Source organism: Pinus tabuliformis, chromosome 3_1 (genome assembly GCF_031772625.1).
Source record: "Pinus tabuliformis cultivar Carrire ecotype Pingquan chromosome 3_1, CPIR1, whole genome shotgun sequence".
Classification (NCBI taxonomy): Eukaryota; Viridiplantae; Streptophyta; class Pinopsida; order Pinales; family Pinaceae; genus Pinus; species Pinus tabuliformis.
Genome location: NC_142301.1, coordinates 814,719,076 through 814,744,274, shown reverse-complemented (window position 1 = coordinate 814,744,274; position 25,199 = coordinate 814,719,076). Strand labels below are relative to the sequence as shown.

General features: G+C 35.2%; 1 protein-coding gene across 1 annotated transcript in view; it reads right to left on the bottom strand.

Annotated features, from left to right (window-relative positions):
- LOC149189975 (cysteine-rich receptor-like protein kinase 42) overlaps positions 1–25,199 on the bottom strand; it is a 169,585-nt gene that overhangs the window by 12,972 nt on the left and 131,414 nt on the right. Inside the window, exons 2-5 of the mRNA XM_089411996.1 lie at positions 9,369–9,508; positions 9,053–9,263; positions 8,695–8,929; positions 8,398–8,542 (exon numbers count right to left, since the gene is read on the bottom strand). Of these exons, the coding sequence (XP_089268122.1) occupies positions 8,398–8,542; positions 8,695–8,929; positions 9,053–9,263; positions 9,369–9,491 (714 nt within the window). The 5' untranslated portion in view covers positions 9,492–9,508. The remainder of the gene's footprint in view (positions 1–8,397; positions 8,543–8,694; positions 8,930–9,052; positions 9,264–9,368; positions 9,509–25,199) is intronic.

Genomic DNA, 25,199 nt, shown 5'->3' with positions numbered 1-25,199 from the left:
GTTTATATATGGTAACATTATGTTTTAATAAGACTCAAGAATGGGCCAAGTACACTAAAGGAGAAGTTAGGGATCAAAGGATTCTCATTGAATCCATTAAAGACCATATTATTCCATTTGTTGCATATTTGGGTACATCTAAAGCAAACTATGAAAAGTTGGTAAAACTATACTCTGTGAGTATGATAGGTAAGAATATATCTTTGAGGAATATACTTTACAAAAGAAGATTGTCAAAGGATGAATACTTAACATCATACCTTATTACAGTCTCTCAGTTAAGGATCAATTACAAGGGCTTGGAGAAGTTGTTTCTGGTTCTAAAGTAACAACTTGTATACTCAATGCATTACCTCCAAAATGGAGTAGTTTTGTGACAAGCATCTATTCAAGAAAGGGAACTCCAAACTTCGATGAGTTGTGGTCTTTGTGTATTCTAGAAGAGAGTAGATTGAAGGAAAATGATGATACCAAACCCAATGAAAAGTCTCAAGCTTTTGTTGCTAAAGAAGAAGAAGGGGAAGTTTGGAAAGTTTGAACCTCATCAAAAGAACAACAACAAGTAAACACGAAAAGGACAAGACATGTCCAAAGTACAATTTTTTGGATGCATTGAATATGGACACTCTAAAATATATTTTCCAATGGATCCTCAAAACAAGAAGAATAATAAAAGGAAGGAAAGGAGTGGAGCCCATGTAGCTAAAGAAAATGAAGAACCTGAAAAGAAGTCGGAGAGTGAAGATCCTAAGGATCTCTATTATTGAAGAACTCCACCACTACCAGGTTTACTTGGATTTTCCTCTTTTATTAAAAATGACAATTAGAGTAGCATATGCGGCTACATTTGAAGAGTTTTGGTTTTTGCAAAAAGTATGGCATCATGGAAAGAAGCATTGGAAGGATTACAATCTAGATCATCAATTGCATCTCATTGGTAGCAGTCTCTAGCAAGGATAGAAGGATCCAAACCATCTAGCACTCCATAGTTAATGCAACTACTTTTTGGCATCAAGTTGTTATAAAAATAGTCTTCTAGCAAGAAAGGATCACAAGGATCCTTGACAGTAACAAAACCATCATTATGAGAAAGTTCTTCAGTATATGAAAAAACATTGTTGGCATGGCAAGAGTATAATCCATTAGAATATCATGGAAGCAATATCAAAAGTAGTCTACAAGTTTTAAATGTATGAGGATAGTTGAGTTGCAGCAAGAAGGCATAATTGGAGCATTTCTCTTGTAGGAGAAAAAATATAATCTTCAAGGAAAGAAGTAGCTCGATGTTGACTACATGGTTATATGAAGGAAGATGTATGCATATATTTAGATCTCTTCATTAGAAAGTAGAATTCATTTTTTTCATAAATATTGTAGGAAGAGATGGTTGCAGAAATATGCTTGGTAGCATGAGCGTGGTATGTCTTGGTTAAGTTTGGATAAGACAAAACTCTTCCATTTGGTTACTCGATACATAGAAGCATGATAAATGAGCATAGTATTGATTAAAATCAGATATGGTCTCTTTAAGAAAGATACATGGTAATGAAAACATCAAAGGGAGCTGCAAAAACTCCTATGGATACGATATTAAAGCTTGTTGGTTCATTCCATGAACATATTAATTGATTTTTGAAAGGAAATTAGAATGAAGAAGGATTCTAGTATGAAGATATACCATGAAAAGGGATGTTGACCTCAGAAGGAATCAAGTAGCCAGACTTGACATCTTGACAAGAGGCTATCATGACTTGGTAACTCTGATATTGAATATTTTGAGATATGATTTGGCTACCTAGAAGAACATATTTCAGTAGTATAATTTGGAAAATATAGCAGTTGAGATAATATGATGTATCTACAACTGTTTGGTTTAACTCAATTATAAGATCACATCAATTGAGTGGACAACAATGGTATTCGCTTAGAAGAATATATGGTAGAAATGTTTAAAGGCAAAAAAGGTACCAAGTCACAAGATAGGCCGTTGGTCATATTGAATTTGATATTCACTTTCCATATGGACAAAAGTAGCTATGATTAACTCCACATTGATTATCTTGACAAGATAATGTTGATGATGAACATAATATAAATGATGATTAAGGGAAAGTGATGGAAAAGGTTGATGGCAAGAAGCATGTCATAAAGATATATTGTGAAAGAGTTTGGCTCCATAAGATCTATGAAAGTGAAAGGTCAGGTATGATATGATGATACGAGAAAAGGAGCCCTTGAAGCTACTACTAAGATATGCACATAAGAGCAAGTAGTTAATTAATGAGATAAAACATGAAGTTCATGGTTGTGTCTCCCCGAATGAAAGAGAGTTAGGATCTACTCCCTATTTGAGAGAGAATGAGGGATACCTCCCTAATTGAGAGGAAGTAATGTGGGACACCATATTCTCCATGTATCATGCACTAGGCCAAGACTAACAACCGTAAGTGAAGGCATTGGGAGGGAGAATGGAGGATTTAATAAGAATTTGGGACTAGTACTACTTAAGGATTGGGAATCCAATATAGGAAGTAGTCTTGTGGACCGATACTCTTTGACGATATGACGTGGTATCCAAGATGAGAGTATTCAAAGGCGACCAATATTCTTTGAGGATTGGGGATTCAAGATAACAATAGTCCTGAAAGGACATACCTGGTGAACATCCAAATGGGGTATGTGCCTTGAAGAGTCTATGGTGTTGGTGCCCATATGTATGCCTTTGAGCATTGTTTTCTAATCTAGTGGAGAGTTAGATCTTGTTAATCAAGGCCTTGCTATTGTGCATATTGATCATTATGGTCATGATGTTTATGTTTCAAAATAGCTTATCAATTTGACTCTTCTTATGAGAAAATTTTAATTTGAGAGTATCCTTGTACTAGTTGTGTAAAGATGAATACCTCCCTAATTAAGAGCGAGTGTTGGAATGAAACTAGGTTCGGTCTTCAAAACTTGTATCATTATGTATTTCATGTAAAAAGAAAAAGAAGAAAAAAAATTATTAATTTTCAAGCATGGATTTCATGCTCAAGTCAATTTATTAATTAGGTCAAGCATGTTCTTCAGCTTCTAGGCTTCTCTAAGTCAAGAGAATATTTGTCATAAGTCATTATTGTACTTGAGATGACTTTGACTAATTGAAAGAGCTTGGAAGGAAGGTTGACTTGGGTTTTGTGGGAGGTCTTGGTAGATAATATTTTTACTGGGTTTTCCCCTTGGAAGAGGTTTTTCCCTAGCTTGGAGCCTACATCTTGTGTTCATTGTCTTTTTTGTGATCTTTATAGTTTACAGTTTTGGTAATTGTTTGATGAAAAGAACATAATAAAAGTAGGAAGAAGCCAACATAACTTCACAAGCAATTATCAATTAAAGAGAAATCACCCTAATTGTTGCCCTATTGATTTCTTAACAATCAAGAAATTTCAAAAAAAGATATTTGAAATGAACAACATGCATTGTTATTGGTTTTCAAAAAATAACCTTTGAAACATTTTTGTTGAACCAATATTAGGAACATTAAAAAAAACCTAATATATTTTTAGAAAAATTCGAAAGATAATATGAATTTATTTTTCAAACATGGACAAATGAATGTATTAAACAAAAGAAATTCAAAACATGAAACTTTAAGAAAGTCCCAATGAATTATTAAGTCAATTCAAAAAGTGATACTCCTAAAATGCTAGATGAACTATTGGGAGAATTCTAAATGTTTTCTTCCTTGGATGTTTAAAAATGGTTTAATGAGTACATCACTACTTTCAAAAGCATTTTAAAATGCAAGAAATTTACTTAACCAGAAAAATAATACTTTAGTGATAGAAAGTGTAGATTCCAATGTTAGAATTTTTCATAAAAAGGAAAAAAATGAAAAACGCGTTAAAGATAAATTTAGGTACAAAGTCAAACAACATATTTAAAAAACTCCATAGGGAAAATGGTTATCCTCCGCGCGGTTAGGCTGTTTAGAGCTGTTCTATGGATTACAATCTCCGCACGGTTTCCAAGCCGGTGGTTAACTTAACCTCCGCTCACATGAGCCGCGGTCTTACTGTGGTTAGGGTTAGTCTCTGGGCATGTATGCCTTTGCTGATTGAAACTGCACATTACGCAGTTTCAATCTTCCCAACAATCAAGATTAAATATTTACCAATACCTAGGATCATCTTGAAAGATGCATAAGTAATTAAAACTCTTTGAAAAAAGAAAGCAAAACCATAAGTGCTTAAGACAGGTAACCATATAAACACGCTTCAATCAATATCATGAAAAAGTGAGGGAAAAAAGAAACTTTGGAAAAAAACAATAAGCTCCGAATGTGAGGACTTGGAGCTAGTTGAGGATATGGCTTTTTTCATTGAGACAATTTTTACAAATCTCTGAGTATTCTACGTAGATGTTTACTATTACATTACTAAAAACTCTTAAATAAAGAGAATTACAAGTTATACTATCAAATAAATATAATATTATTATTAAGTGAAATATTATAATAAAACAATAATAATGATAATCATTTATATTTTTATTGAAATTTGAATAAAGTTATTACTAATTAAAAAAATTAATTTTTATGATAAAAAAATATTCAATATTAGGAAAAAATAAAAATAAAAATTATTTAATTAAATTCATTTTTTATATTATTATTTAATACAAATCTCTATTACACTTTAATTATAACTCTCATATAAATTAATATATCTAATATATCTCTTCATATATATAAATTAATTATTTTTATCAATCTATTTAATTTTTTTTTTTTTTGTAAACTAAGGAGGGACCATTCTTTTTCCATTACTTCGAATTGAAACCATTACATTTTCATGGTGGCCTCAACCCGCCCCGAGGGGAAACCGGGTCTGTTGGCCACCTTAAGTTTTTGACAGCCATCCAAAAACAAAAAATACTGATTCTTCTTGTCCAGGCTATGTAAACTAAACATTCGAAAAGATTACTACTGCTTCTTGTTTGCATTCTTAACTGAAAATAGAAACTAAACTATCCAACCGTTTTCACAAAAAACTACAGACAGTATATACATATCTTCCAGTATTAGTCCGCCATGACTTCCTGCTGCTCCTCTTCTTTCTTTATACCTGGGTTGATCTCCTTTATCTGCTACTGTATCTCCTCTAGTTTTTTATCCTGCATTATCAGAGTGACCTGAATGTTTTGCAATTCTTTCTTCAAGTTTGGGATTCCTTGTGACAGTTCTGCCATCTCCATGGCCACTTGTTCCATCGCCTTAGCCAGCAACCTTTTCATGACCCAGTATACATGCAAGGCCTGTTTATACAGAGTCATGCGACCTCTCGTGTTCGCTGGATCCGGGAAGAGGTATTCCCAATCTTCCATTTCTAATCCTGATTGCCCCTGGGTCGCTTTTTCTTCCAGATGCTGGATTATCCTTCTGATGTCCTTATTGGTGTTCTCACAGTAGGCTTCCTCCGCAAACTGAATCCTCTTCTTTAATGTCTTCCTGTATTTTCTTGCTGGTGCTGGTTCATTCTCTACCCGTCTCCCTTCCGCCCCTCCTCTTCCTCTGCTGCGTTGTCCTCGTCCTCGTCCTGCTCTTCCTCTATTCCTGTAATTTCCCCTGCCTCCCCGACTCTTCATGCCTGAGGTGCTTCCGAAGTCACCTCTCTCCTCTCGCCCTTTGTTACTCCTGTCTACATGCTCCCTGTCCTCCTGTATTTTGTCCTTTGCTGCCCCTACGTCCTTCCATATCTTCTTTCGCGGTTGTTCCACTCTATCCTGGTCCGAGTCAAACATTTCCACTTCATCTTCAGTATCATCTTGGATCGTCTGATACTCCTCTGCCGTTTCTCCCTCTTCGATTCCTTTCCCTTTCTTTTCCTGGCTTCTTCGTCCTCTGTTGTCTTCATCCCCGTCGTTCCTCATTCTCCTCCTTGTCGCCATTCGATTCTTCCTTCCGGCGTTGTCCGCTTGTCTTCTCAGCCTCCTTTGCCTTTCTATTAACCTGCCCAGAGCTTTCACTACTCTATCTCTTCGCAAATCCTCTGCACATTTGTTTAACGTTCTCCTCTGTTTATCTCGCCTTCCTTTATGATGTCTCCTCCGCCGATTCTCCTCGTCTCTCGTCGCTCGCTTCACCTGCCACCTGCCGATTTCATCACCACCCACCTCCTTTCGTCCTTCTTCTGTGCAGTCGTTCCCACGTCCAATCTCTGCCGCATTACCTCCACCAGCTTCTTCCTTCATTGCCTCATCACTGTCCCTTCTCGATATGATACCTTTGCTGGTGATCCCTCTGTCCTTCTTCATCATTACCTGACTATCTTTTGCCTCGTCATCCTCCCTTACCTGTATTTAAATTTATTTTTAATAACATAAATTAATACAATTTTTTTTAAAATACTAATTATAACTTGAGTTATATATATATATATATTTTTATACTGGTTAATTATTTTTCTAATTTTTAAATAAATAATATTTTTTAATATATATAAATATGATTAAAACACTCATATTAATAATATAAATTTTATATATATACCATTTTTCTATAATAATGTTATTGAGTATATATATATATATATATATATATATATATATATGTTGAATTGATAATTTGTTAGAGTAATTTGAGAAATACCAAATATCAAATTTAACCAATGTCATTATAATATCAAAATTAACGGGAACTACAAAGTATTGAAATTAAAATATAATATAAATATTATGGAAAACAGAAAAAAAAACAAATTCAAACAATAATAACCTAATAAATAATATTTTTTAATATATATAAACATGATTAAAACATTCATATTAATAATATAAATTTTATATATATACAATTTTTCTATAATAATGTTACTGAGTATATATATATATATATATATATATGTTGATTACTAATATAAATTTTATATATATACCATTTTTCTATAATAATGTTATTGAATATATATATATATATATATATATATGTTGAATTGATAATTTGTTAAAGTAATTTGAGAAATACCAAATTTAACAAATGCCATTATAATATCAAAATTAACCATAACTACAAAGTATTGAAATTAAAATATAATATAAATATTATTCAAACAATAATAACCTCAATCCATCTTTCATTTATAACTCTGGATTAAAAAAATCTTGATTAAAAAATAATAAAATAATAATATGCTAAGAAAAAACGTATCAACCTAATAACTAAAATGAGCCAATAATAAGACTAAAAACGTATAACATAATCACTAAAATGAGCCAATAATAAGACTAAAAAGCATGAAGATGCTCAGCGTACAAACTTGATGAGCTCCGACTAGAGCGTGAATTTGCTAACCTTTTAACACTGGCGAGAGACATACTCACTCTTAACCGGATGTAATCATCGTTACAAACAAAAATTCACAGACCACAATGGTCCACCATCGTTATGCTAGCAGCTAATTTGCTATTTAACTCCTACAAATTATTTATAAGAAAAACCCAACCCCTGATGTGCTATTTAAGTCCTATAAATTATTCATAAGAAAAATCCAATATAATTCAGATACCAAAATGTTCCTCCATCGTTAGGCCAGCCGTTTATGTGCTATTTAAGTCCCACAAATTATTCATAAGAAAAACCCAATATAATTCACATACCAAAATGGTCCTCCATCGTTATGCCAGCAGCTAATGTGCTATTTAGCTCCCGCAAATTATTCATAAGAAGAACCCAACCATTGATTTGCTATTTAAATCTTACAAATTATTCATAACAAAAACCCAATACACTTCGGAAGATTACAGTACTGTTACAGGTGAAACAAAATGCGCAGGATATGTCAGGAATGAAATAAAAACCCAGGTGTCTTTATGACACAGCCTAAAAGAACAAAGAGAGAAGATATAATAAATTAAAGTAATATAATGCCAACAGGCTAAACTAATATAATGCCAAACTAATATAATGCCAACCGGCATTGGCTGATTTTCACCGCGGCTCCAGAGTCCCTGCAGAAGTCTCTGTGCGACCTCTTGATGTTCCGTCAGGGTTTTCAGGAGCAGGACGTTTCCCTTCGCCATGTGCGCCCTCACAATGGAGATCTATAAAAACAGGCTTTGTGGGTGACGGAATATCGTGTTCTACCTCATTTGTGAGCATCCACACCACGCGGGACATTGAAGGCCGCAACGCTGCAGCTGCTTGTGTGCACAGAAGACCAATTTTAATCACTTTAATCGCTTCCTCCACTGAATAGCTTCCTTCCAATGTGGCATCCATAGCTTCTAAACCTCTGTCTGCTTTATAGAGTTTCCATGTCTGTTTGACCAATATCAAGAAAAAATAAAACATTAATCAGAAAAATGCGGCGACATTTTAGAAAAATTGCACTCGAAAGATGAGATCCATATGAACCATACTTCTTCGATGAGAAACTCTGCGTCTGTACCCAAACTCTGACTCTTTCTTCCGCTGATTATTTCTAGTAGAAGCACTCCAAAGCTGAATACATCTGCTTTCTCTGTCAGCTGTCCACGTAAGGCGTACTCAGGGGCCATGTAACCTCTGCACAATGCCAACAGCGATCAAATATCGACATCCATCTAAATTATATGAACCACATTCACAAGTACGAGTTGTAATTGGTTTATGTATAGTCCAATTTATTTAACGATGATGATGACCATACCAGAATAAACATTAGAGAGAATTCTTACACAGTTCCTATAACTGTAGTGGTAAGGCGGCTCAGATCTTCTGCAAAGAGTTTGGCTAACCCAAAGTCTGTTATCTTGGCTCTGTAATCCTCGTCAAGTAAAATATTACTTGCTTTAATATTTCTGTGGATTATCTTAATGTCAGGTTCCTCGTGAAGATAGGTTAGGCCGCGGGCAATTCCGACAATGATTTCAAACCTTTTTTTCCAATCAAGTAAATGACGTCTCGTTGTATCTGCAATTAATAAATGCATAACATGCATAAACAAAAACCAAACAAAACTACATTATATGCAAAACCTGAAAAGAGAAAAAAGAAAAACAAGCCAATTAAATTAAATTAGAGAAAGAGAGAAACCGAATAGAATCTCGTCGAGACTCCGGTTGGGAAGGTATTCATAAACTAATAGCCTTTCTGAGCCACCAACGGAGCAACCAAGCAGTTTGACTAGATTCTTGTACTCAACACGGCTCATTAGATTGGCTTCATTCACAAATTCAGCATCTCCAAGCCTTGGACTCATATACAAACGTTTCACTGCAATCTCTCTTCCACCTGGAAGAACCCCCTGCACATCAAGTATGGTGAACCCCCTGCGTCAAACATTCTTTATAATTTCCCTCCGACGGTGTAGCTAAATGTTTAAATTAATTAAATGCAACGCTAAACTCACTTTGAAGACGCATCCAGAGCCTCCTTCGCCGAGCTTATTTTCCGGTTTGAAGTTAGAGGTAGCCTCTCTCAAAATATCATACTTGAAATTGAATTCCGAAGCAGCTATATTTGGGTTTAACATAAGTGCTCCTTCCTCATCTGCCAAACAATCACACGCACCGCCTACTTATCTAGGCATATGCCAGTGCGTCCATATTTTTGGAACTTTTAATTTAATTCTTTCGAATTTCGTGTTTGAACAAAATTTTCAAACATTTTCAATGTAATAATTAAAATTTTATTAAGCTGAGAGTTAAGGAGCATGAGTATTCTCTAAATAAAAAAAATATGGATTATAATAAAAAACAATAAATATATATCTATCTATATATATATCTATCTATATATATAATACGATATTAAAGTATTATAAAATATTAACCATCATATTTTTATTATTTTTAAAAATATTACAATTTAGTATAATATTACAATTTAGTATAAAGAAGTTGATATTTTCTTTTCAGCTGAAATAAAATATTTTAATGAAATAAAATAATTAAAAGTAAAAAAACAACTACAATTTATACTTTCTCTGATATATAATTCAAATATTGAAGAAGCTACATAATTCAAAATATTTCAATATAGGATTTATGTGGATATCTTCGTTTATATATATATATATATATATATATATATATATATAACATAAATTACTTTGAAATGGCTCACAATAAATATTTTAAAAGAACAAATAATTGTCTAAATTGTTCACAATAAAATATTTAAAAAAAATAATTAATTGAAGTTAAAAAATTAATACTATTTATGCTAAGTAAAATTATAAACTATTTTTTAGATAAAATTATAAACTATTTTTTAGATAAAAGAAAAAAATAATGTACATATCACATTAAAATATATAACATACATATAGTAGTTGTAAATTAAGATCCATTTTACCATATAAATTAAAATAATTATTATGTAACTATATTTAAATTCAATTAATAAGCACATAAAAAGTTAATACTTACAATACAACAAGATTATTAACCATGAATATTCACCTCTACTTTACCATGGATATTATTGACTTGTAAATAGGCTTTGTTACAATATCGGGCCCAATACCTTGGATTATCAATACCACATGCCCAAAAATTATAACACATTTCAGAATCAAAATATTTTCTTTTATTTCAATTTTATAACATTTTTAAAATTAAATCTAAAAGCAAAAAAGTTATAATTACTTTTAAGATATATTTAAACTCTCTATTCTCACTACTACCAAAAGCATTTTGTGGATATTCCATAGAGATTTTTTTTTTAAGTAAATTTATATTTCCTTCGAAAACTAATAGCTACATCAAAAATTTCCATCGACCGAGTCTCTCATAAGGGAGACCATACCATAACCAGAAAAACAACCTCCTAAGAGAGGAAAAAAAATACACAAAAAGAATCAGAAAAATCCAGAAGGTTACTATGGACTTTTCTTGGGATACAAAACTAAGAGCTACTAGTATCCAAAACTACGTAAAACAATCATCAAAAAACTATCAATATGGGTCAGAATCTGAGGTGGTTGTGTACATAGGCTCCCTGGATACCTCCTTAACTATTGTTGATAGTTGAGGGTTACCCAACTTCTTCTCAACCCTATCAATCTTGCAATCCATTCCACCTCAATTGATGAAGATGAAAATCCAGGGAATGCCTAACATCCTCCCAAGTCTCCTCTCCTTCCTGTCAACCAATGCACAATCCAGCATAAATTCCATTTGTTAGTAAAGGTTTGTATTTTGGATGTACTAATTGAACTATCTCCTGGTTTTCCAAATGTCGATGATCTGATTAGTCCGTTCAACAAGAACCTGTGTGTCACATAAAGGGGCTATATGCATGGAAGCCACAACATTAGCTTGGGAAATTTCCTCCTTAAACAAGCATATAGTCAACAATTTGCGTCATCCAGTGAACCCCTACACTATTTGGTTCATAGGGGATTTCTCCCTCAAGGAATGATCCCAATAATATGTTTCCCCTCTCCTTACTCATGCCTTCTAACATGGAATTATATCTGACAGATTCTGCTTCTCTCGTAGATTCTCTATAGAATGATATTCTTTTTCCCAAAGATGGCCACAAATCACCTACCACCACACCAAGTGTCCCACCTAAGGACCTCAGTACATCCAAGAAACACCCCACTCAACAAACCACCAAACCCACCTGTAGTTGGAACAATATAGAAAATCCCAAGGCAACTACATCAGGCCATAGACCACCACCTCAGCCTATCAATGGCTTCCAGTAGGGGAACCCAAGCTATTGCAACATGCCAAAACTACTCATTTCAATTACTTCCTTATGCACTCTATTCACCTGCACCAATGATTGTTCGCCATCCCATACTATATGTTGAGAGTTCACCTATTTGAAACATCAACCTGAGCTAATGTGGATTACGGTGCTTTAAATTGTGTTTCAAAATTATCATAGTTGTATTGATTACTACTGTTGTAGTTTTTGGTTTTGTAAACAAACATTGGTTCTTGTTTGGAGTCCGTATCCATCCCATTGTTTCAAAACCTAGCTTACCAGTGGCCTACCATGGACTAGTAATCTTTGGTGTGTCTTTTCAATTCAAATAAATAAAGCCTCCAACTTACTAATAAGGACTACAACATCGACGAAAATCACCAATAGATGGTTCTAGAGCTTGATTCTACCCCATTGTCACTTTTTCCTTACAAGTTCAGAGGGCACTTTGCAACTTTTGCACTTGGTTTTTAGTGCATACATAGTCATGGATCCTTTCATTGTTGGACTTCATGTTTTGTAGCAAAGAAATCGGATTACCCCTGCTCATGTGATCTCTCTTGTCATGTGGTCTCATTTCTTACTCCTTGGTTTTGTTTTAGCTCTTCTATGTATTCATTTTTGGTTTTCTTTATTTGTTCCTATAATTGGCTTGATTCAGATCCGAGGAGGTTTATCAACAACCTACTTCCTTAGTTTTTCTCACACTTAAAATTTATTTCCTTGTGATCATGAGGCAATCTCCCTGCTCTATTTCTAGCCAACCTCCATCCATTTCTCTTAGTCTCTTTCATGTCTCTCCTTCTTGTCATAGTCAGCCATGCAACCCATCACTCTTCCTTAGTTCTCATGAATGTGGCCTTATGTTATCCCTTTGACATCATTTCTTCTTCTCCTTTGGTTTTATGCCCACTTTTTCCTCTTGGTATCACTCCCATTCCCCATCAACAAGCTAGTATCTGTGGAGGAGCGATATATTACTAGGAATGGTCTAGTAGGAGAAACACATGTATAGACCATTGTTTGGAGGAAATTTCTACCTGATTCCATGATCTCACCGTGTGCCCCATCCAGGATGAGCTCACCCATGTAGAGAGAGAAGGAACCTACCATAGGCATCAACTTTCTAACATAGAGGTTCTTATTGAACTGGCATATTGGGTGCCAAACATTTATCATACTTAGGGGCACTTCAGCAACTACATGCATATAGTGGATCTATATTAGCATATGAAATTGTTTCTTGGAAATATCCTCTTGGATAGGTTTGAACATTGGGTAGATCTTCTCCACTTTATGAAGCACTTGCATGACCACATAAATGACCTAGATCAAAGGATAGAATGCATAGAGTAACACCTTGGCATCCCAACCCCAGATAAAGGCACCCCTAGAGACAACAAGGATCCTATCAAGGTCACAACAATATATTTGGACCTCTCCACCTAGTTTCGTGGTATGTTATTAGCTTCCACACTTTCTAACTTTATTGTTTATTTTCAAGACCCAATAAGCCTATTTTTCAATTTTTGTTTGATCAATTATACACTATTGAGTACTTTGATATCTTATACCTCTCTACTAAGAATAATGGTCTAGTCTTCTTGTTAAAATACCAACATAACACTTAAAAAACACTTTGATATACACTTATATTTAAAAAAAAAAATACAAATTAAAAAAGAAAAAACAACATTAATATTTAAAAAATATTATTTATTATTTATTTATCATATAATTATTATTATTAATTTAAATTTAAATAAATTATTTAATTTTTACTTTGATTTTATTATTATAATATTAAAATAAAATAAAATGTACTATTCATTTTAGAATATAGATATATATCAATGTAAAAAACATCACACAACAAGTTATGGTCAATTATTCCATCCATGAGTTGTTCATAATAATTGGGCTTTTATGGCCAATTATTTTCATAATTTTAGAATATAGATATATATCATTGTAAAAACCATCGCACAACAAGCTAGGGCCAATTATCTCCATCCCATGAGTTGTTCATAATAATTGGGCTCTTCTATGGCCAATTATTTTCAATATTGTAGAATATAGATATATGGCATTGTAAAAATCATCACACAACAAGATATGGCCAATTATTCTCCATCTCATGAGTTGTTCATAATAATTGGGCTTTTTTATGGCCAATTATTTTCTATCTCAATGAGTTGTTGATGTTGATATTAGTGGAGATATTTTATTTTCATTAACCATGTATCTTCCATCTCATGCATGGTTGATATTGATATTAATTAAGATATTTTTATGGCCAATTGTTTTCTATCTCATGAAATGTTGATATTGACGATAATTGAGATTTTTATTTTTATTTTTTTAAATTAAGATAAATAAAATTGTCTTTTTAATAAAGTCAAAATAATTTTTATTTATTTTCAAAATAATTATTAATTTTGATTTTATTTATTTATTTATTTATTTATTTATATATAAAATTAAAATAATAGAAATATTAGTCTTGAGGGCAACTTAATTGGTAATCTGAGATATGTGAAATCCTTGAAACTCAAGAGATTTAGGTTTAAATCCCTGTGTTTGCGACCCATTTTGCAAAGTTCAAATCCCTCTGTTTGAAACTTAGTTTATAGAGAGATTCAAATCCCTCTCTTTGAGACCTAGTTTATAGAGAGAGCCCTTCGTTTGAGACCTAGATCTAGTTTATAGAGAGTGGTCAAACCTAGACCCTAAGACCTACCTAGACTTAGTTTATAGAGAGAACTTAGACCGTAGACCCTGAGACCTACATAGACCTAGTTTATAGAGAGAGGTCAGACCGTAGACCCCGAGACTTTGACTTAGTTTATAGAGAGAGGTCACCAAGACCTAGACCTAGTTTATAGAGAGAGGTCAAACCATAGACCCAGTGAGAGCGAGCCACTGGGTTCCTCTAGGTCTAAAAAAAAAACCTCATTTATTTCAAATAAAAAATATATATTTATAAATTATAATTCATAATTTTTATTTTTTTATTTTTATTAATTATATTAATTTTGGTCTTAATTTTAAGAAGACATTTAATTTTAATTTTAATTTAATTTATTAATTTAAAAATAAGAAAAATATTTTGTTTATTTTTTGCACTAAAGCATTCTATAACTGAAGGAAAATGTGTAATTTCTTGTGAGATAGAATTATCTCTAAATAAAAATATATATGTGTGTGTGTGTGTGTGTGGAAAATGTGTAATTTCTTGTGTCCCTTTTAAAATAAAGATAAAATAATCTCTAAATAAAAAATTAATATATGTGTGTGTTTGTTGGTTTTAGTTGAAACCATTATAAAACATCAAAAATCTCACTCTCATTATGCTTGTTTCCATTGATGTTATTACAATCCAGGAGATGTAGTTAAAATATTGTACTCTCAACCATAGCAATAAATAAATGTTGGAACATAATTTTTATATGAACTTTAAAAGGAGATGAACTAATTAAAAGTAAAATGAAAAAGTATTATACCATCACTTTTAGTTATCACGAAGATATATAATTCTTATACTTCTTGAAAACATTTTAATATATAATCATAATAAAATATTTTAATAACCAAAGAGAATAAGTAACTGAGAAAAAAAAAAAATTCAAATACCTCATAATAATATTCAGTAGCTTATATCCATTTTTAACTCCGGATCTATCAAGTGCCGAGAGGGTTTGAATCTCTTGATGGTAGATTCAAGAGGGATCAAATCTCTTGAGGTGCAAACCTCTTTTAGAGAGAGAAATTTTGATCCCTCTCAATCCTTAGTAGATTTAGAGTTAAAATGTATCTAGGCTAGTATTATATAAATTTCACATCTCTATGTATAAAAATATTTTCATTTTTTTATTTTATTAAAACCTTGATTTAATATCTATGGAATATCCCTAAAATATTTTCACTAGTAGTGAGGGAAGAGGGTTTAGATATGTCTCAAAAATATAACATTTTTTCTTTTAGATTTAATTAAAAAGATGATATAAAATTAAATTAAAATAAAATATTTTATAAATATTTTAATTCTAAAATGAGTTATGGTTTTTGGAAATATTTTATAAATACCGGGACTACCACCGAAGCGAAACAATGATTTCACCATAGAGTTAATTCCATGTACAACCTAGGTATCAAGGAAACCAGATCAAATGAGCATACATGAACTAATAGAACTGAAGATGCAGCAACAAGAATCTCAGGATAAGGGATATATATGCCCAAGTGTGTCACCTTGGGGAGCCCCTGTACTTTTTGTACAGAAAAAGGATGGTACATTGAGGTTGTGCATTGATTATAGGCAGCTAAATAAGTTGGCCATTAAGAACAAATACCTGATACCAAGGATTGATGATATATTTGATCAAGTTTGAGGAGCAAAGATATTTTCAAAAATTTATTTAAGGTCCAGATATCATCAAATACAAATTAAAGAAGAGGATATCAGTAAGAAGACATTTCAGAGTCGTTATGGACACTATGAATTCGTAGTGTTACCCTTTGTCCTTATCAATGCCCCTATGATGTTTATGAGCCTAATGAATGGTATTTTCCATCCATATTTGGAAAAATTTGTTCTAATTTTTATTCACGACATACTCATATACTCTAAGAACTTAGAGGAACATGAAAGACAGTTGAGGATTGTACTACAAACATTAGGGGATAATCAATTATATGCTAAGTATAGCAAGTGTGATTTTTAACAAGATCAAATCCAATACTTGGGACATATTATATTAGCAAAAGGAATACCATTAGATCTTAAGAAGATCAAAACCATCATGGAATGGCCTATTCCCAGAAATGTTGCTGATATCCGGTCCTTCATGGGGTTAGCAGGATATTATCGTTGATTTATTGAAGGTTTCTCTATAACTTCTTATCCAATTACCTCTCTACAAAATAAGGGAAAGGCATTCAAGTGGACCTCAGAATATTAAAAAAGTTTTAAGCGTTTGAAGAAATTACCGACCTCAGCCCCTGTTTTAAAAGTGACAGATCCAGAAAAGGAATTTACTGTACGTAATTATGCTTGCAAGGAAGGGGTTGGAGGGTTGCTGATGCGAGATGGAAAAGTCATAGCTTACGAATCCCAAAAATTGAAGGGCCATGAACAACGATATTCTTCTTATCATTTGGAATTGATTGCATTAATTCATGCTTTAAAATTGTGGTGACATTATTTGCTAGGTAATAAATTTTTGTTAATGATTGATCACAGTAGTTTAACGAATTTCTTTAGCCAACCTCATCTGAATGCTCGTCAAGCTAGATGCACTACATTTTTTAGTGAGTTCGACTTTGATATTAAACACCTTAAAGGAAGGGAGAACCGAGTAGCTAATGTGCTAAGTAGGAGGTTATATTGTATTTATGAAATGAGTTATAGCCGAGAAAAATTAAAATTTCTAGAGAAGATTGAAGAAGTTGCCCATGATGACCCTGAGTACAAGTTTTTATGGAAGCAATCCAGTCAAGCACAGAAGTTAGGAAAAACATTTGATTACAGTATAAACAGTGAGGGATTAGTAGCCTTCAAAGGTAGGATATATGTTCCCAATTAGATTCAAGTGAAACAATTTATGCCAAATGGGTTCCATAGGAGCCCATATATTGCTCACCCTGGTTACCAAAAGTTGTTTTATGCAATCAAAAAAGATCTATTTTGGCATGGTATGAGGAGTGATATCACCGAGTATTTGGAAAAATGTTTGGAATGCCAGTAACTTAAGGCTCAACATCAGTACCCTGTCAGGTTGCTTCATCCCCTCCCCATTCCAAAGTGGAAATGGGGTACCATCACATTAGATTTTATAACCGGTTTGCCTAAATCTAAGAAACTAAATGACTCCATCATGGTAGTGGTGAATAAATTAAGTAAAGAAGCTCATTTTATACTGGTAAAATCCACATATAAAACAATTGAAATTGTTGATATTTTTATGAAAGAGATATTTCGGCTACATGGTATACCAAGAGTAGCGATCTCGGACTGGGATGTGAAATTTACCTTTGCCTTTTGGAAAGCCTTGCGGACTCAGATCCAGTTTAGCACCGCATATCATCCTCAAATTGATGGAAAAACTGAACGGGTGCACCAAGCGTTGGAGGACATGTTGAGAATGTATGTAATGTAGCAACCGACTAAGTGGGAGGAATATCGCCACTTAGTTGAGTTTGCCTACAGCAATGGATACCATGAATCTCTAGGAATGAGTCCCTTGGAGGTATTATATGAAAGGAAATGTCGGGTACCTATTAACTAGAATAATCTGGAAGATAAAATGCTATTGGGACCAGACATGCTCGCTGAGATGGAGCAGATGGTCAGGAAAGTGTGACAGAACCTAAAGGCTGCCCAAGATAGGTAGAAAACTTAAGTAGACAAGAAAAGGACCTATCCAGAGTTTTAGGTGGGATATCATGTCTATTTATGAGTAAAGCCAAAGAGAAGCACATTACAGCGGGGTGGATGTGCTAAGATAGCACCCAGATACTGTGGACCTTTCCAGATTTTGGGAAGAATTGGACCAGTTGCATTGATCCAAAATGGATTTTGGATAGCCTTCTAAGTCTAAGTGTTCATCACCAAGGAAAATGAAACTCCAAGGATGTTCCTGGAAATAGCTTCATTGCGGAGATCTTTTCGTTTTGAATCTATTGCAACTTGAATGGGCTAAAATGGACTTAGGATGCAAAAGTTATCGCAGAAAGAAGTTGCCCTTTGTTCTTTGGAAAAAGAGGCAAAATCCCCTAAAAATGGCAAAAAAAACCCTTATAAAGGGAAATCGCATCAGAGATGGTCCAAGAGGCAGACTTAAGCGGAAAGGGAAGAGACCCCCGATTGCCGATCCCTGACATATCGGGTCAGAGGCAGGCCTGTGCAAATAACATAAGGAAAGGACCCGGGCCGATGCGACATTGTGATCGCCGATATCAGTGATCGGTGGATCTGTGTCAGCAATGGCACGAGGCAAGGGAAGGACCCCCGGGGCTATGCAACATGCGATTGTGATATATCACATCACGACGTCGCATCGCAGTGATATAAAGGGGCGATAACATTGCGGACTCGATGGATTTTATAAGCGCGGTTCGAAAATTTTTGAGTTCTGATATATGTTGGGTTTTTTGTGTATTGATACATTTTGGGAAAAAACCGAAATACAAAGGAAAAATGCTCGAAGCGATAAAGCCAGACCCAAAGGGGAATTATAGGTGCAATTCATAAAATTTGTGTTCCGTAAAGGTGGGATTTCGGGCGAGCCTTAGGAAGAAAGTGGTATTGGGCTGGCTCAGGCCGATCCCACACACTTGTCGACACGTGGCTAGTGGAGGAGAGAGGAAAACCGCCTTTCGGGCGGGTAACCTCCATACTCCTAAGTCGCCCGAAAACGGATATCGACCATTGGATCAGAGATCTCACAGATCAATGGTGGGGATTACGATAGCGGCCAAAGGCGGACCCAATGCGATATTAGGGCAGATGCGATAATATTTGAAGTCTGATAGAAGGCATTTTAATGGGTTTTTCAATGTATTTCCTATCTATTTGGGATTTTTCCCAATATGCCTACGCAATGCGATATGCTGCCTAATGGCGGACCCGATAGGGTTTTTAGGGGCAATTTAATGGAATTTCACATCCGGAATTCACGCCCGATAGTTTATTTTCCAGGAAAACCTCTGTGTAATGGATTTTCTCTAATTTCGGGTTCTGCCCGAGGAAAAGCTCTGAAACCTCTGTAACCGCTCCAAATCATCATGCCACACTGTAAGCGGGCATTTTTACTAGCAATGATGCATTTTGAAGCCACAGAGCCACAGAGCGAGATGGCCAGTCAAACTGACAAGGAGGAGGGAAGCCATAGAGGCGTAGAGAGATGATGATACACAGAGAAACAGTTGGGGTAGTCGAAAAGCTAGGAAAAGTACCTCAAAGGAGGCAGAGAGCTCAATTGAGAAAAAGAGAGCAGAGAGAGTGAAAGATAATGCACAGAGCAGCTGAGGGAGTCACTTGGAGGTCAAGCGAACCATTGATGCACGCAGAGCTGAAATCCAGAGCCAGAGCTAGAGAGCATAGCCAAAAAGTTAAGAGCTTCAGAGCCAGGGATAAGATGGTGTTTAAACTCATTGTGTTCTATGTAAACCAATGGAGTTGAGCGAGGAGCTTGTAAAAGGATTGTTGTCATAATCTCGGAGAGCCTAGTCAAGTTGACTAGAGCTCATGGAGACGTAGCCCAAGATTTTTGGGCGAAATCCTAATTAAATTGTTGTCTTATGTGTTTGTTATTTGCTGCACTGTTTTAGTGTTATATGCATGTTTTATCAGCATAAACAACAGAATTTTAAAGCACATAAACAGTCAAAAATAAACACCAGCATACACCTTATTTCCAAGCACTTATTAATTCCGGATTGGTTAATCATAGTTGTCTTGGGAATAATTAAGATTTGGATGTGGGAAAGGTTCTTGTAAGTTCACAAGAAGCCTTTAAGCCCCATTTCCAGATCAGGTGGTATTAGAGCTTGAGATTGATTAATCCCACCTTCAAATAAGGTTATATCAGAATGCTTGATTGACAGAGCAAAAATTTCTTGTCTGAAGGGTGTTTGGGCAGTCAAGGATTGATTGTTTTATTGATTGTATGCTTGTTGCAAACTAACTATTGTTTGAATTTGTAGAGGTGAAGGGAAAGCTATTGATAGCTCACAAGAAGGAAGAAGGGCTAAAGGAATTCTTCTATCCCAAAGAACCTTAATGCAATCCTTAAAGCACAAGAGGTTCATTTCAAAAGGCTGCTTAAATAAGCTCTTTTGTAATCTTGTTTGAAGTTCTTTTGTTCATTGGCATAATGACAACTTCTACAAGTGTATCCTCAAATTCCTCCTTCATCACAAGACTCTTTGATGGAGACATGAAACAAGACTTGTTCATCATGATGGACAAGGTGAGGGAAATGTATTAGGATGGAAGGAAGAGAAACATACTTAGAGAGCAGTTGAATTCCATGAAGGAAAATAAGTAGTTTCTTTGTGACAAATGCAGGAAATGGAGACGCAACTTCATATTGAAAATATGAACTTGAAAAGGATGCATGAGTTGGAGTCACAACTCTTTGTTGCCAAAGAAGCCTTAGTCAAGTATCAACTTGAAGAAGAGGTAAACCATTCCAGTTTGTCTTCAAATTATTCTAAGAATTCTTATATTGGTTCTTTTGAAAAACATACTAGAGGAATAGGTTCCAAGCTAATGTCCAAGATGGGCTATGAAGGAAAGGGCTTGGGTAAACATGCACAAGATATTGTTGAGCCAATAATAGTTGAGGAAAGGCCTAAGTATTTGGGTCTTGGTTATGGAGAGTCTTATGGAGAAAGTTCCAAAGATTCCATGAAGGCCATTGAAACAACTCCAAGAAGGAGTTGCATTACAGGTCTTCTACCTCAAGAGTGTGAGGATTGTATTCAAAAGGAATGCAATAGCTTGAAACATCATTTGTAGGATGCAATTGTTCAGAAGCACACACTTGAATGAGAGAGTTATGAAACTCTGAAAGCCTTGAAGAGATTGATGGTGTTCCAAAGGGAGCTACTTCTTCATTCAATTCACCTCCTCATGAAGGCAATAGAGGTGAGAGAGAAAGGTATAAATATGGTTCTAACCATATTCCTTTTGATTTTGCAAAGCATGATAAATTTCCACATAGATATGGGAAAAGAATTGCACGTTCCTTTTGTGGTTTGGATAACCATCATGTTTCTAGATGTTGGAAGAGAATGGCCACATACAGGAAACTTTTGAAGGAAAAGAAGCAAAAAGCCAAAGGTCCATTGGACAAGGAAAATCATGTTGTCAAGAGGATGCACACGTGTTTCACTTACTACCATAAGCAAGGGCATCTTGCTTAAAGGTGTTGGACTCTGAATCTAGCAATGCGTCCATAAAAGCTGAAGAAGGTGGAAAGAGAAGATGGCAGAAATGGAAAGGAGGATTCCATGAATGATGTGTCTCAGGATGAATCACATGTCGATGTTGATGTGCAGACAAAGGAAGGACCTTTAAAATGGATTGGTAAGAAATAGTTAGAGTTCTTATCCAATTAAGATTGCATGTCTTTTGAATATGCATTATATCAAGTCACATCTATTTGCATTTCTTTGGTAATTGAATGCAAGTTGCAGGATTTTACCAAAAAGGTGAATGGGAGAAGTTGAATAGGAGATTCACTTTGTTGTTGCAACATTATATTTCATTTCAGCTTCGAAAGTACAGTGTGCTTAAGTGAAAGTTGAAGGATGAAATGCATGCATGAGCATGATGTGCATGAACATAGGGATGTTGATGATTTCCTTGTATTTGAACATTTATGTGTAATTAACTTGGAGGGTTGATTGCTTTGTTGTGACATGCATGTAATGTTGACTTGAGAGAAGTTAACTTGATCTCCAAGATGGAGATGATGATGAAGTGATTCATTTTTTTTGAAAAAGAGTCCAAATGGTATTTTTCTACATACTTGACTTGAAGGGTCATTTGTTGTAAAGGCATGTTTTGTGGGCTTTTTGTCTAGTCCATCATTTGTATGCAGATGTAAGGCATGGAGATGTTCACAAGATGTGAAATATGTTTCTTTTGTTGAAGTAGGAGTTTAGTCCATCTAGTTGTTGTCTGCGTTTTTGTTGTTGTTAACAGTTGTTGTTGACGCTTTTCAAATAGGTACAAATGAAAATTTTCTGGAGCAGATGTACTTCACATTTGATTGAGCCACCTTGGATCAATGACCAAGGCAGAAAAGTTCAAACTACCTTCTGTGATCATCTCAACAGGAGTTCTACAGGAAGGCAAGGAGGAAGGCAGTTCTTCCTAGGACGACCAACATATCTAGGAAGAAAAGTGGTCAAAGGCTTTGGTTTAGAGGCACTACACAAGGCAGGTGTGTGGAGGCTGAAAGAAGAGAGTGTTGTTACTCTCATTTATTATTAAGATCAGTATATCAGTCTTTTAGGGACCAAAAGTTCTTTTAGTGGGAAGGCGTGATCCAAAATGGATTTTGGATAGACTTCTAAGTCTAAGTGTTCATCACCAAGGAAAATTAATGTCCAAGGATGTTCCTAGAAATAGCCCCATTGCAGAGATATTGCCTTCTGAATCTACTCCAAATTGAATGGGCTAAAATAGACTTAGGATGCAGAAGTTATCGTAGAAAGAAGTTGCCCTTTGTTCTTTGAAAAAAGAGGCAAAATCCCTTAAAATGGAAAAAAAAACCCTTATAAAGGGAAATCGCATCAGAGATAGTCCAAGAGGCAAACTTAAGCGGAAAGGGAAGAGACCCCTGATTGTCGATCCCCAACATATTGGGTCGGAGGCAGGCCTGTGCAAATAACATAAGGAAAGGACCCGTGCAGATGCGACATTGCTATCGCCGATATCGGTGATTGGCGGATTGGCGTAGGAAATGGGACGAGGCAAGGGAATGACCCCCGGGGCTATGTGACATGCTATTGTGATATATCGCATCGCAACATCACATCGCAACGATATAAAGGGGCGATAACATGCCAGACCTGACGGATTTTATAAGCGCGGTTTGATAAATTTTGAGTTCCGATATATGTCGGGTTTTGTGTGTATTGATGCATTTTGAGATAAAAACCGAAATACAAAGGAAAAATGCCCAAAGCAATAAAGCCGGACCCAAAGGGGAATTATAGGCGCAATTCATAAAATTTGAGTTCCGTAAAGGTGGGATTTCGGGTGGGCCTTAGGCGGAAAGCGGTATTGGGCTAGCTCCGCCCGATCCCACACACTGGTCGACACGTGGCTAGTGGAGGAGAGAGGAAAACCACCTTTTCGGGTGGGTAACCTCTGTACTCCTAAGCCACCCGAAAATGGATATCGACCGTTGGATCAGAGATCTCGCGGATCAATGGTGGGGATTGCGATAGTGGCCAAAGGCAAACCCGATGCGATATTAGGGCGGATGCGATAATATTTGAAGTCTGATAGAAGGCATTTTAACGGGTTTTTCAATGTATTTCCCGTGTATTTGGGATTTTTCCCAATATGCCTACGCGATGCGATATGCTGCCTAATGGCGGACCCAATAGGGTTTTTAGGGGTGATTTAATGGAATTTCACATCCAGAATTCACGCCCGATAGTGTATTTTCCAGGAAAACCTCTGTGCAATGGATTTTCTCTAATTTCGGGTTTTGCCCAAAGAAAAGCTCTGAAACCTTTGTAACCATTCCAGATCATCATGCCATGCTGCAAGCGGGCATTTTTACCAGGAATGATGCATTTTGAAGTCATAGAGCCACAGAGTGAGATGGCCAGTCAAATTGACAGGGAGGAGGGAAGCCGCAGAGGCAAAGAGAGATGATTATATGTAGAGAAACGGCTGGGGTAGCCGAAAAGCCGAGAAAAGTACCTCAAAGGAGGCAGAGAGCTCAATTGAGAAAAAGAGAGTAGAGAGAGTGAAAGCTAATGCGCAGAGCAATTGAGGGAGTCGCTTGGAGGTCAAGCGAACCATTGATGCATGCAGAGCTGAGAGCTAGAGCTAGAGCTAAGAGCTAGAGTGAGAGCACATAGCCAGAAATCCGAGAGCTTCAGAGCCAGAGATAAGATAGTGTCTAAACTCATTGTGTTCTGTGTAAACCAATGGAGTTGAGCGAGGAGCTTGTAGAAGTACTGTTGCCATAATCCCAGAGAGCCTAGTCAAGTTGAATAGAGCTCACGGAGACGTAGCCCAAGATTTTTGGGTGAACTCCTAATTAAATTGTTGTCTTATGTGTTTGTTATTTGCTGCACTGTTTTGTTGTTATATGCATGTTTATCAGCATAAACAACAGAATTTTAAGGCACATAAACAGTAAAAAATAAACACCATCGTACACCTTATTTCTAAGCACTTATTAATTCCACATTGGTTAATCATAGTTGTCTTGGGAATAATTAGGCTTTGGAAGCGGGAGAGGTTCTTATAAGTTCACAAGAAGCCTTTAAGCCCCATTTTCAGATTAGGCATATAGGATAGCACTACTAGCTTACATCATAATACATGACATGTTTCATGTGTCACTATTAGAGAAATATGTTTATGACCCTAAACATGTTTTAGTTGGCAAGATATGCTGGTACTACAAAATTAAATCAATTGAAATTAAATTATGTGAATAATATTAATATTGATACTATGAAATTTTTGGTGTAGGTCGAATCGAACAATGAACTGTTGGTAGAACCTTTGTGCATTCTAGAGCAGAGAGAAACAATGCTAGAGAGGTGAGTTATCATCCAGGTTAAAGTGTAATGGAAGTGGTTAAAGTGTAGAGAGGTGAGTTATCATCCAGGTTAAAGTGTAATGGAAGTGGTTAAAGTGTAATGGAAGTAGTTCAGTCTGGATGAAGCTACGTGGGAAGATAAAGAGTTCATGTAGCAAGCATACCCAGAGTTAATTAAATAGTTTGAATAGGCTACGTGGGAAGATAAAGAGTTC